General features: G+C 36.5%; 1 protein-coding gene across 7 annotated transcripts in view; it reads left to right on the top strand.

Moving 5' to 3' along the window:
* The window catches only part of KLHL13 (kelch like family member 13), a 178,751-nt gene that overhangs the window by 119,103 nt on the left and 44,700 nt on the right, over window positions 1–14,948 (top strand). For all 7 annotated transcript variants that reach the window (XM_056125726.1, XM_056125721.1, XM_056125724.1 and 4 more), the window contains one exon: window positions 8,463–8,604. In XM_056125726.1, coding sequence (XP_055981701.1) covers window positions 8,463–8,604 — 142 coding nt within the window. The remainder of the gene's footprint in view (window positions 1–8,462; window positions 8,605–14,948) is intronic.

The raw sequence follows: 14,948 nt of genomic DNA on the forward strand, positions 1-14,948 counted from the left end.
TGACTGTGGTATAAGTAGATTCTTCCGTGAACCCTTTCTGATCTTGTATCCTTCCTGTGGCTCCCTCTTACACTGGTTGGTCCCCTAATTATATGCCATGCCCCCTATTTACATGAGTTTTCACCTGTGGTCCCTTCGAATATCCTGAGAGCCCATAGGGAGCTAAATGGTCCCTACTAGAGAAATGCTGGTATAGACCATCCTTTCAGGGAGCTTATGTGTGGCCATGTTTATATGTATGCATCTGTCTATCTGTCTATCTATCTATCTATCTATCTATCTATCTATCTATCTATCTATCATCTATCTATCTACCCACCTATCTACCTATCCATTCACATGCAATCACACATAAACCAAGTTTCTAAAGAGAATAATATTTCTGGTCTTGATGCATAAGGTTTAATAATTGTATGGATTTTTAAAGATGAAGGGAGACTAAAGTCCTGAAATATGGTATAGAGGAGCAAATGTTCATTTTAAAGTTTTTTAGGGACAAGATTGAAATATTCAGTACAAATGCTTTATAGTTTGGATAATTAACTTTCATCCTGTTATAGTTATCTAACGAAGTATCATTTGTCATTCCATTTGTTTATCCCAGTTCTCTCATCTGTGTCATAGTGCTATTTCTGTGATTGAGATAGTTGACTTTGGAATTCAGAATCTTTTTTTTTCAAATGTTGATACCAATAATGTAAAGTTCTCCCTAAATTTGCTTCAAGTTTAATTCTAGTATCTGCTATCCCATACATGTTAGGAGAATGGCACAAGAAAATTTTTAGCATTGGTAATATTTTATGCAAATAATGGTCAAAGTGGGTAATTTTATACTGAATTAATTAAGTCAGAAAATTACTAGCCTATAACTGAGTGTGTTAATCTCTCTGAGATGCTATGTGTACTGATAAATTAAGCTCTAAAAGGTCAATTATAGCCTGGTCTTTATTCTTGGTTCATTTTCATATTTCAAGCTCGGAGTAATAGGAACAATGTGAGGTTCTGAATCAAATTCAGCTTCAAATCATAGCTACTGGACTCATGGTCAGGCCTGAAACTCTACGCTTCAGATTCCTGTCTTTAAAATGGGATTATTATGAGGATTAAGTAGCACAAGGGACATGTCTGGCACAGTGCCTAGTACACAGCAGGTGTTGGGTAAATGATCTGACTCTGGTGTTAAAATTGACATCAACTACTCATTGATGTGATTTTATTTTAAACGTGATGCATGCATGTAAAAAAAGTGTTTTTGCCTTACAAAACTATTCTGACCCCTATCATATAAACATTTAACACACACACACACACACACACACACAAACATATATCTTTTGTAGACTCTGATATTGCTGCAGCAAAAAAAAAAACACCCCAGAAAGATAAGTATCTATTTTATTTAATACATTAATTGTTTGCAGTGTCAAAGACTGAACCCAAGTCTTATGCATGCAAGCATTCACTCTACCACTGAGCTGAACCCCTGGGCCATTAGCAGCTATTTTATATCATCAATGATAAAGATGTCCATAGATGGATTCATTAGACCAGAATTACTTACTTATGCTGTTTAAAATGCAAAGAACTGACCTAAGATTTATCTTTATTTAATCATTTTGGAAAACACCTCACTTCCCCCCCCTCCCCACCACCCTTTTTTGGTGGGTAAAAGGAGTTGGTATTAGGGATCAAACTCAGGGCCTCACATTCAAGGCATGTGCTCAGCTGCTAAAGAAATTTCTGGTGGCAGAAAATGCATTGATAATACATATTCTCCATGACTTTTAAGCAGCAATTTTATATTTTTGTTGTTGGCGGTCACCCCTGCCTGGCCATGTTTGGGGGCCCGTGTATTACCAGGGATTGAATCTGGGTCTCCCACATACTTCAGTGAAGCACGTGCTTCAGTCCTTTGAGTATATTTCCCCAAATCCATAATTTATGCCTTATTGAGAGAGGTTGCTATTGTATTTATATTTTCTTGTGCAATTATAGTGTGAACACTATTTTAGTTGGAGGGGCATCTCTTTCAATATTTAAGATTTTTTTAATGAAAGGCCAGGCTTATTGTATACATATTAAGAGACTTCAGGAGTTGAACATCTTGCTTTTGCTTTCAAAGAAGTTTTCTTTCTTTTATCTTAATATAGAGAAAGAAAGATGGGAAAGGAAGATGGAGGGGGGAGAGTAGAGTGGGGTAGTAAAGGAGAGTTATCATTCTAAATTTTTTGAGGTTACTAATATCTTTAGAATTCAGTGCAGTCTGCATACTTTAAATATATAGAAAAATCAAGAGGAGTGTTGCTACCATGTTATATTTTTAATTTATATTTGAAGGGTGGAAGGAAATACCTTGCCAAATTTAGCACTCAAATTCAAATGAGTATGACAACAGGTGGCTAAATTTCTCCTCCACCTGCTATGCAACTCTATCACAAGAAATGTTTCATTTAGCAAAAGCTGCTCCTAGCAGACACTTCTCTACTTCAGAGCAGGAAAACAAATGGAGCGGGAGTGCCTCTTTGAAGAAAACCTTTTCCTTGATTTCCTTTTTAAATTGTAAGTGTGCGACATATGTATTTTATATTTCTGGGGTATGGGTAGTGGAAAGCATGATTCAGGACCTAGATTAATCAACCCAATTTTCTGTATTATATTTATATTTTTATAATATAAAATTTATAAATAAACTAACCCAATTTGTTGTAGTATACTTATATTATATTTGCTGTATACTAACCATGGTTTTAATTTTGTTTGTAGCTTGTGTTAGCACTGTGACTGTTCTTGCACACCAACCTACTAGTACTGAGTTTCAGTTATACTTATATATTATTCTGGGGAATTACAATATTTGTCCAGTTCTTTTGACATTAACCCAGAGACCCTTATGTTATTACCATGGAATTATATTATTAAAGTACATTGTTAGACTTAACCTCTTTTGTAATGAATGTCAAGCAAAAAGAAGTAACAATTAGAGAAAAGTTCAAGATCTGGTTTACATCTTTTCTTTTTCTAACTTTTCTGAGTCTTATTTAGAAAATTTAAAAAATATGGAAGTAAAGTAAATTTATTTTAAAATTAAATAAATAATAATTTTATCATTATTTCTGTAATGTTGAACAACACCTTCTCCCTGCACATTCTACAAGCATCTTTTACTCCCAATGGTGTTAATGTGCTCTTCTTAGTTGTTGCTGTTCTTAGGCCTGCTGTCCTGCCACCAGGACAGATCTGTGTCAGCAGATACCTACAATATCTATACGAAGAAAGTCAAGGGTTTCATGTGTCTTAATAATAAGCATTTTACAAACCCCAAAAGAATGTTGCCTTGGCCTTGGCAATGAAATTGAACCTCTTTGGTTAGTTGTATAATATGAGCTTGTAATGACTGAAACCTAGACATTAAGACTCTTATTTTATAATTTATCAAGTCTTTCCCTTGTTTGAAATTAATTGTGTGAGGGTGGTAGGGATCAAACCCAGGGTATCACACAGGCAAGGCCTGTGTTCTACTGCTATGCTGCCTTCTTGTCCCCAGCACCTCTTTTTCTTTGCTTTTCTTTTTTAAGCCTTTGGGCCATTCTTGGATATGTTTACGGCTTACACATGCTTTTGTCCTCAGGGATTCACTTCTGGAGGAGCTTAGGGAGACCATATGTGGTACTGGGAGTTGAACTCAGGTTGGCTGCATGCAAAGTAGACTTTCTGGCCCAATACTTCATAGTTTTAAGGTCAAAAATAGTTATTTCAGTGGGCTTGGGGGACAGTTTGTTTGGTATGGAGATTGGTAAATGTGGGAGGACTGCTTGAGTCTTTAAAGGCAAATGATGCAATTGTGAAATTCTCATCTTGCACAGCAGCAAACTCCAATGGTTGTAGTGAATCTATAAGTACACTATTCTTTATAGAAATTTTGCCATATTTTTTTCTCTGCTGAACCCATTGTAGAAAACATATCTGAGCCAGACTGACACTTTTGTTACAATCTATCTACCAAGTCATATATGGAATTCAAATCTTTCACTATTACAGTATCCACTATAAAAAGAAAAGAAAAACCACCCTGTTCATTTGATAATTTAAAAATTTCCTAAAAAAAGACATTTGGGTAAACAGTGCCATGCAGACAGCAGAGACTTAACTCATGTTTGTACTGGCAATTTTGAAAACCTATCTTACACTTTGTTCTTTGATAAGTTTATATGATTAAAGATGGCTCAGCTTTCATTAGGCTATTCTGGAATACTAATATGGTTGAACGTTTTTCTGTATATGAACCATTGCTGCTTTATGAATTATGTGCTCATACCACTTACATCTATCCCTTTGGGTAAAATTATAAATATGTATGTTTCAGAGGGAAAATTACTTGTACTGCCTGTTAATGTATGCAATTGTCTTCAAATAGTAGTACAAAAAATTCTGGTTTGTGTATGTTCAGACTGGTCACCTTTGTGATGTTTCCAGTAAAATATTTGGACTGGGTTTTTGTCTGCCCTCATGTTTTTTTGAAAAAGTAGTTATTCTCCTGAATAATCACAGTTGACAGATTCTTGCACACTTTGGGAAATATTGTTTTTGTGCTCTGTGCGGGGTCATTGTTTAGAAAATAAGTTGTGTCCTGTGACAATGGGTTGGTAGGAGTGGCAGACCATAATATACAGTCATTATAGAGAAAATATTTGATCTATAGAGAGACAGTCAAACACCATCTTTCTTGCTAACAATTAACAGCATTCATGAAATGTGATTATTTGGGCAGAATTTGCTTGATTCTAACTTAGTAATGTAAAAGTGAAGCCAAATCATCATTTTCAGTAGAATTAAGAAACATTCTTATACAGAACAAATACCTTTTTTGCATAATTTTCTTATAAAACTTCAAAGCCATTATCTACTTATCTGCTGTAAACACTGGATTTTTCAAATTGACGGGGTGAAGAACAGTGATATTCTATTGTTAGGTGGTCTTGGAAGAGTTTGTGGTTAGTAATAATTTCATTGTGTTTCTCACTGCCAGAATGACCTCATGGAGTCCACACTCAGACTGGGAAGTCATTTACCACATAAAATTTCCTTAGAAGAACTTTTCTGAGAAAGTTAATCTCTCTGTATTAGGGTTTCTCAAGCTTGCACTCTTGGCATTTTTGCCTGAGCACATCTTTGATGTGAAGAACATTTCTGCCATGTGTAAGGTGTTAAGCAGCATACTGTTAGATGACAATAGTACCCCTTTGAGGTAATGAAAAATGTTTACAGGCATAAATAAACAAATAAGATAATGGCAAAAATCTCCTGGATTTCCTGTTCCCACACTAAGAACAGTGTTCTTTTAACCATATGACTTGAAAAAGATAAAGATTAAAGAATGTGATTTGTTCTTGGAATTACTCAGAGAATAAATTCTTTAAAGATAGCTGGATATCATTGTGGCCTCATGTTTGCAGAGAGGTTTTATCTCCTAACAATGTTGAGGAACGATGTCTTTCACATCTAGTCAATAAACTTAATGAAAAGGAGATAGAGGAGAATATTGAATCTGCTGAGAAGGTTGACTTGGCATGTTCTGTTACTGATGTGGAAATGATAAAGGATGTTTTGAATGTTAAAAAGTGAAAAGACATTAATAAAAAGTCATGAAGAAGATTATTTTAGTTAAGGGCTTATTCAGATTTTGAAATAATTAATTAGAAAGTCAGCCATATTATCTTGCCAAGAAAAGATTCCATTTTCACATTCTGCTTTTCAATTTTAAGAGTGAGAGATAAATGACAAGTAAGCAAGTTGTTATCTCTAGTTTATTCAAACAAAGTAATATTCCAGGATATGCCAGGGGGACAATGTGGTTTCAGTATTACTTATGTCCTTTTGCATGTATGGTTCTATAAAAATGATAATAGATGGTCATTTAAAACACTGCATGATAAAGAGTTGTCTTTAGAATGATCTGCAGAAATGCAATTCTGAATTCATTTAGATGACATCTATTAAACTTCCCATGTGCCAGGTTTTGTATGGAAAATACAGAAATGAATCAAATATCTTCTTGAATATCTCACTAAAATAGTTCTGGATCAGTGGAAAATTTCTGGTTAGAAGTGCCAATTACTCAGTCTATTTTCCCACATTTCCAACTAGAGTCTATAATTTAAATGTCTGAGAGAGACTGCTTAAAAGTGCATATGAGGGCCAGAGAGATAATAAGGGGTTACGGCGCTTGCTTTGCATGTGGCTGCCACAAGTTCGAATCCTCGCATCACATATGGTTCCTTAAGCGTGACCAGGAGGGATCCCTGAACACAGACCTGGGAGTAAACCTTGATTACCACCAGGTGTAGCCCCGAAACAAGCAAACAAAAAGTGTCTATGAGTGTGCATATGCTACATATCATATACATATACAAATCACTTAGTTCTTTTTAAATGCTATTTCTGAAACTAGTAGAAAGCTATGTTCATTTTCTTTTATGCTTGTTAAATCATATTTAAATCATTCTCTTCCCTATTAAATATCCATGAGGGTTTAATAAAACATGATTATATATTATTAATTCATTTTTATTTACTATAGCTCTAATATCATTAAGAAGAATTGCTATCACCCCTAAAGCTGAATTTTTGAAAATTATTGCTAGATTTAAACTCATTTAGTTGGTATCTGAATTAAATGATGGATCTGGGGGCGGGAGTGCAATACAGCGGGCAGGGCATTTACCTTGCATACGGCCGACCCGGGGTTCGATCCCCAGCATCCCATATGGTTCCCTGAGCACTTCCAGGAGTAATTCCTGAGTGCAAAGCCAGGAGTAACCCCTGTAAATCATCGGGTGCGACCCAAAAAGAAAAAAAAAGAAAAAAGAAGGATCTTAAAGTCTTAAAACTTTTTGGGGGGTTACATCTGATCAACTGATTATAGGTAAATGATGGGCGGGGGGAGTGAAGGGGAAGTGAAATATTTATGAGATTATAGACCCCCCAAAAGAAATAATTCACCATTTAGGAATGGTGATGAAGTCCTAAATGTTAGATGAGTTGGAAAAATACAGAGTTCTAGCACTCGGTAATCCACTTTTTCCTCCTACTTTCTGAGCATCCATTTCAGAAATCTACATTATGGTGCACAAACCAATTCAGTGTTGATTTTAGCAGTGTGTATTTTAGGGAATGCATGTTGCCTTTGTGTAAGGACTAATGAATGATTATACCATGATGATCAATTTAGTGTAACCCGAGGCCCTTTAAATACAAATTATTTTGTCATGTTCTCTGTGGTACTGACCTGTTGAGTGCAGATTCTATAATCTTTTTTCATAGCTTCTGAAAAGTTACTAATGAACTTAGTTTTATTATTCACTTCCTTGAAAAATAAAAATGCGCTTGGACTATAGCTACTTAGCTATGTAATTCCAAACTAATGTGTAAGATAAAAATCTAGAAAAAGAAATAATTTGGAGGGGCTGGAGCGATAGCACAGCGGGTAGGGCGTTTGCCTTGCACTCGGCCGACCCGGGTTCGATTCCCAGCATCCCATATGGTCCCCCCAAGCACTGTAAGGAGTAATTGCTGAGTGCAGAGCCAGAAGTAACCCCTGAGCATCCCCGGGTGGACCCAAAAAGGAAAAAAAAAAGAAAGAATTTGATTTGACTTATAAGCGAAGATTTTTGTTGCATCACAGCTAATCAGCTAACTATAATAACAGAAGGGGAAATAATGTTTTAGTATATCACAGTCAAGGTTTGATTTTTAATAGGATTCTGTTAGAGTTTGAAATCAGTCTATACTAAACTTCAAATTCTGACCAATTATTTATTTTATTATATTAAAGCATCGTGATTTACAAAGTTATTCAAAGTTGAGTTTTAGACACGCAATTTTCAGCACCAATCCCACCATCTGTGTGGCCAGCTGATGACAAGCAAAATAGCTTTACAACCATGATTTGATTTGAACCCTTCATAGCTGATTTTTCATACTCTTCATGTAAAGATAATAGCATGTATCTTATTAGATTATTTTAAGGATTTTTATAAGATTATATTGCACATTTCTTGGCAAGTTCTTGAATACATAATGACTAGTAAATAAATGATAACTATTATTTTTATATTTATAAAATTTCTATTCTTAATTAATTTTAACTATGAATAACACAATTTTTATGGTATCTAAGCACTATAATCTCAAGAACAAACTTAAAAAAAAACCACCTTTGTAAATATAGCTTTGGACCATCTCTTAGGTTGACTTTTCAGTTGGCTTGTTTAGTTTTTCTGACTTTGAAATGCCTTTGTAAGTTATCATCTCTGATATAAAATGGCATGAACCGAAAATATAGTGAAATAAAATTTAGAGATGATTGGCACTAATGACTGATGATTTCTCTAAATAATCTAGTTGTTTTGAATTTTATGATAAGTTTTAATTTTCCTTTCTTTCTGATTTAAAAATAATTTCAGATCTCTAGTGGAAGAGGAAGACCAGCACATGAAACTGTCCCTTGGAAGCAGCGAAATGGGCATCTCATCCCATTTGCAGTCTTCCAAGGCAGGAACCACACGCATCTTTACCAGCAACACTCACAGTTCTGTGGTGTTACAGGTAAGCCCTTCCTTTTACAATGTTTATACAGTTTTTCTCTATGTGGTGTGTGATATCAGTAGAGGGGGTTACTTAAGCATTTGTGGAAATAGGAGGTATATGGGTGCACTTTCTGCTCAATTTTTCTGTGAACCAAAATCACCTCCAAAAATTTCATTTTTGTTTTTTAATTGTCTTGTTAGTATATTTTAGAATTAAATGCTTTCCATACATATGTATGTATTTAATTTGGAAGCCACATCTGGCAGTGCTTAGAGCTAGGTCCAGTTAGGGTTTGGTCCCTGTGATACTCGGGGACCATAGAGTGTATGGAATGGAACCCAGGATGTCCCACATACAGAGTGTATCTTCAGCCCTTTGAGTGAATTATCTCCTCAGCCAGGGCTTCATTTTTTTCTTATTTTCAAAACATTACCTTCTAAGTGATTTCTGAATTCTCTTCTGATTCTCATCTTTGATCCAGTGAAATTGCATTTTGCCTTGCTAAATTCTCATGGGAGCTGGGTTTTACAGATCATTGTCCTGTGGTATCAGCAACAGAAATGTGAGACTCAAACAGGAAGAACTTTTAGTCACCAAGAACCTTAATTCTATGTAAATGGATAAATTGTTAAAATAATAAGAGACCTAGTTTGCCTCCAGTATCCTTTGCCCTATCCAGACCCTGCTATTTCTGTTATATGTTAAAACCAATTTTGGTGATTGTAATTATGAAAAAAATGTATGTACATTAGGCCAGATCATAAAAGCAGCTCTTTGCAGCACAGTCAAAGAAATTTACAGCACCAAGTGGCATTCAAATATTAACATACCAAGAATCACAAGGAGGATGGCTTGTTAAAGTTTAGTGCACAGGGGCTGGAGCAATAGCACAGCGGGTAGGTCATTTTCCTTCCACACGGCCAACCTGGGGTTCAATCCCCAGCATCCCATGTGGTCCCCTGAGCACCACCAGGAGTAATTCCTGAGTGCTGAGCCAGAAATAACCCTTGTACATCACCGGGTGTGAGCCAAAAAGCAAAAAAAAAAAAAAAAGTTTAGTGCACACTTCCCCATCCCCCCATTGTTCCTGAATCAAAATTCCCAGGTGATGCTGCAAGCCTAGGCAATCTATTTTCAAAACCATCTTCCAAATACAGAGCCTTCTTCCACCAAGAGAGGTGGCCTCTCTCCCTATATATCACACGGAGACTAGAAGCTATTGTTATTATATGAGAACATTGGAAATGGTTTTAATATGTCATAAGGGAAATAGTCACATAAATTATGTTTCATGAAAACTGTAATATTATCCAGTCTCTAAAGAATTTGATTAATATGTGTGCATTAAATGGAAAGATTATAGTAAATGAAGAAAATAGCAGAACAAACATGACACATCACACAATAGAAAATATTATCTAGCTGTATAAAGGAATGAAATGCAGATGGATGCTACAGCATAGATAAATCTTAAAAACATTATGCTAAGTGAAAGAAGATAGTTACAGAAGGCCACATTATACAATTCCATTCAGACAAAAAGGTTCAGAATAGAGAAATATAGATTGGACCTCTCGCTTTGCAATCTTCAGAAATCTAGACTGGAACCCCTGGCTAAATCTCCAGGCACTGCACGGATCCCAAGAACCATCTTGAGTGGTCTCTGAGCGGCACCGGTGAAACTAAGAGAGAGAAGGAGAGACAGAGACACACAGAGAGAAGAGAGGAAAAAATCTACAGAGAAAGAAATCTATAGAGAAAAAGTAGACTATTGATTGCTTGTGGTTGGAAACTTTAACAAGATAGAAGGGTACAGGCGATGAAAAGATTCTAAAGTTGACTATATAGAGGACTCCACATGTTTTTGATTGTTCTAAAAACTACTAAACTGTATACATTTCTTAAGTGGATGAATTTTATTATAAGCTACAGACATAGACCAATAAAGCTGTTTTTAAAAGTAACACTGCATTAGGTGTGTTATAAAGTTCTTACTATTTCAGAAAAAATATTACATATATGGGGCTGGAGCAATAGCACAGCGGGTTGGGCATTTGCCTTGCATGCGGCCAACCCGGGTTCGATTCCTCTGTCCCTCTCAGAGAGCCCAGAAAGCTACCAAGAGTATCCCGCCCGCACAGCAGAGTCTGGCAACCTCCCCATGGCATATTTGATATGCCAAAAACAGTAACACAATGGAGATGTTACTTGTGCTCACTCGAGCAAATCAATGAACAACAGGAAGACAGTGCTACAGTGCTATTACATATATGTACATATGAATGTTTGCATGACAATATGTGTGGAAATATTAGAAATAATTTTATACACTTTTTACTCTAATTGACATTAATAATCCTACCTGTTAAATATTTTTTTACAATGGAAAATCTTTTGTGTGTGACCAATGGAATTTAAAACACATAATTTTGAATACAACATGTGCAGATAGGTCTAAGAACCAACCCTAGTTTTGTCACTATTTATCTCAGCTTTTGTTGTTTTAAACTGGTGGTAGAAACAATGATGTGAAATTAATGAGAATTTATATTAAGTGAATATGATCTTTCTTCTACTGAGATTTTAGATGTTATATTTTTGTGTTGGTATGTAGTTACTCCCACTCTAGGTTGCTATTGAGAGACTTTGTAAGTTCTCTTTAAAAGTTCATAAAACTGTGTTCTTCCAACTGAGATATTTAAGTACAAGCTCTAATAGAGAGCCTCATTATTTTTTTTTGTATCTAATCTTAGGTGTGTGGTTGTCAAGGGAACAAACTAGAGACGTGTTTAATGTGTAAATGTTATCATTACTTTACAATTAGCAGTCCCACAAACCACAGCTCCAAAAGGCTTTGAAAGTAACTGTCAGGGGAAGGTATCCATGGGGAGCAACTGAAAAACTCAACTCTGTAGGGTAACAAACTGTGTAACTAGTGGGAAGGACAGGTATTTAGGTACAATCTTAATTTTGCCACTTACTTACTTGTCTTATGACTTTGGTGTAGTCGTTGATCCATTCTGAGCAATATTTTTATCTTTTGTATGGGTAGGAGATGTGAGGATTAAAAGCAAATAATTTGTATTAATTTCCTTTCCGGGCTGGAGCAATAGCACAGAGGGTAGGGCGTTTGCCTTGCACGTGGTCAACCCGGTAGCCTGGGTTTGATTCCTCTGCCCCTCTCCAAGAGCCCGGCAAGCTACTGAGAGTATCGCGCCTGCACGGCAAAGCCTGGCAAGCTCCTCATGACGTATTCGATATGCCAAAGACAGTAATAACAAGTCTCACAATGAAGATATTACTGGTGCCCACTCGAGCAAATTGATAAACAATGGGAGGACAGTGTTACAGTGCTAATTTCCTTTCCATTTGAGCCTAACAGGAACTCCAAGAAAATAGAGTTGATCAGACATAATAGGTGTATACCAAATAAGAACTCTCTCAGTGGCATAATTTGCTTGAGCAGATTAGTTGTATCTTTTAAACAGGTTCCAACAGAGAAGACTGTTAGTAAAAGTAGCTGGGAAAAAAAGTTGATGTTTAACAGTGTGCTTGAATTCCTTGAAACTTGAAGTAATCTCAGGATAATCTGTTAGACTTATTGCAAATTACTGGGTTTACTTAAATAATAAATAGGAAAATCAAGGATTATTTCTATTTTATCACTCCTTTACTGTATTTGTACTGTACAAATTTGTACTTTACTGTATCCTTTACTGTATTTGTACTCCTTTACTACTGTATTTGTACTTACTTAGCAACTGCTATTCTTCAACTTTACCTTATGATCCCAAGTTGTCAACATCTTTTTACTACTTCCCCATTTTATGGTAATTAATTGATATATCCTTTCTCCCACCTTCATTTCTTTTTTTTTTAATGGGGGAATACACCTAGCAGTGCTCAGGGCTTGTTCCTGACTGTGCTCCGGTGTCACTCCTGGAAATGCTGTGGGACCATATGTGTACAGGGATTGAACCAAGGTTTGCTGCATGTAAGACAAATGCCTTAATCCCTGTTACTATCTCTCCAACCCTCATTTCTTCCTTCTTTCTTCTTCTTCTTCTTCTTCTTCTTCTTCTTCTTCTTCTTCTTCTTCTTCTTCTTCTTCTTCTTCTTCTTCTTCTTCTTCTTCTTCTTCTTCTTCTTCTTCTTCTCCCTCCTCCTCCTCCTCCTGCTCCTGCTCCTCCTTCTTTTTTTGAGAAAATCCAGCGTAAAGCACTTTTATTGCTATAATAAAACTGGAATCTCATACATAATGCAAAGGGGATAGGACGAGGCAGCAATAAACCTCTCACCAAATCACTGCACAGGGGGCTGGAGCGATAGCATAATGGGCAGGGTGTTTGCCTTGAGCGCAGATGACCAGGGTTCAATTCCCAACATCCCAAATGGTCCCCCAAGCACCACCAGGAGTAATTCCTGAATAAAGAGCCAAGAGTAACCTCTGTGCATCACCCGGTGTGACCCAAAAGTAAACAAACAAACAAAAAACAAATCACTACACAGCACAGCAAAGGGGTGCCCAACTCTCATTTCTTATGGAGATAATTCACATACCATAAAATTTGCCTTTTAAATTGTCCAATTCAGTGTTTATAATAAATTCACAGGGTTTTAAAAAATATTACAATAATCCATTGTAAAGCACTGCCTTAAAAGGACTCCTTCTATCCATTAGAAAATCATTCCCCATTCCACCCAGCCCTGGGCAATCTTTAATCTAATGTCACTGTCACTGTTCTTCCGTTGTTCATTGATTTGCTCGAGCGGGCCCAGTAACATTGTGAGATTTGTTACTGTGTTTGGCATATTGAATATGTCAAGGGTAGCTTGCCAGGCTTTGCCGTGCGGGTGAGATACTCTCAGTAGCTTGCAGGGCTCTCCGAGAGGGGCAGAGGAATTGAACTCGGGTCGGCCATGTTGGCTGTGTGCAAGGCAAATGCCCTACCCACTGTGCTACTGCTCTAGCCCTTATATAAATGTAATCAAACAATATATGGTCTTTTATAATGAATTTCTTTTACTTAGGATAATGGTTTTGGGGTTCATCTACATTGTAGCATGCACTAATACTTTCTTTTATGGCTGAAATGTATTCCATGGTATGAAAAAAACACTTATTTTTGTTATCTATTTTCTTACTGATGAACATTTGGATTGGTTCTACTTTGGGGCTATATTAATAATGCTGTTATGAACATTATGTACAATTATCTGTGTGGAAGTTTTTGAATTCTTAGTATATTTTGGGAGGTGGAATTGCTGTGTCATATAGTAATTCTGTGGTGCATTTTTGAAGAACTGCCAGAGAATTTTCCTGTGTCTGCACCATTTTGCATTCCCACCAGCAATGTCTGAGGGTTCCGGTTTTTCTATGTTCTTACCAACACTTATTATCTATCTTTTAATTATAGCCGTATTAGTTAACCATGCTGGCTTTTGTATTATGGCTACACTTTTCATTCATATTTATGATGTTTGGATAACTATTGAGATCAGTTCTCCAGTTTTTAGTGGTTACTTATCTGTTTATTATTCCATTGTAAAACTTCTGTTTGCAGTCTAGAAACAATCCCTTATCCAATACTGACTTGTAAGTATTTTCTCCCAGCACCTTTAGTTATATGGTCTCTTGCTGGTCTTCCATACTGCCTTCAATTCATTATATATTCGATCATATATTCTTTATTGCTATTTCCTTTCTCCTCTCCCTTCCTTCCTTCCTTCCTTCCTTCCTTCCTTCCTTCCTTCCTTCCTTCCTTCCTTCCTTCCTTCCTCCTTCCTTTTATCTTTCCACCCTCCCTCTCTTTCTTTCTTTCTTTCTTTCTTTCTTTCTTTCTTTCTTTCTTTCTCTCTCTCTTTCTCTCTTTCTCTCTTCTTTCCTTTCCTCTCCTTCTTTCCTTTTCACCCTCCCTCTCTCCCTCCCTCCCCTATTCCTTCCCTTCCTTCCTTCCTTCCTTCCTTCCTTCCTTCCTTCCTTCCTTCTTTCCTTCCTTCCTTCCTTCCTTCCTTCCTTCCTTCCTTCCCTCCCTCATTCCTTCCCTCCCTCCCTCCTTCCTTCCTTTCTTCCTTTCTTTCTTCCCCATATACAGTTCTGCTCATAAGCCTGACTGCTCAGGGATCACTCCTAGCATGGCTCAAAAGACCAAAAGCAGTACAGGGTTCAAACTGGGATCACCTGCATGCACAGCAAGCACCTTACCCACTGTACTATCTCTCTATCATCTGGCTGCTTTTCTTTAGTAGATTTAGTAGGATCAAGGCAGATAAATGCCTAGAAAACTTCTGAGTTTCCACTTTTTTATAAACCTATATTTTCTTTCATCCTTTATTGTTTGTACCCATTCCCTTTCGAATAT

The sequence above is a fragment of the Sorex fumeus genome, unplaced genomic scaffold (genome assembly GCF_029834395.1).
Source record: "Sorex fumeus unplaced genomic scaffold, SorFum_2.1 ptg000058l, whole genome shotgun sequence".
Lineage (NCBI taxonomy): Eukaryota > Metazoa > Chordata > Mammalia > Eulipotyphla > Soricidae > Sorex > Sorex fumeus.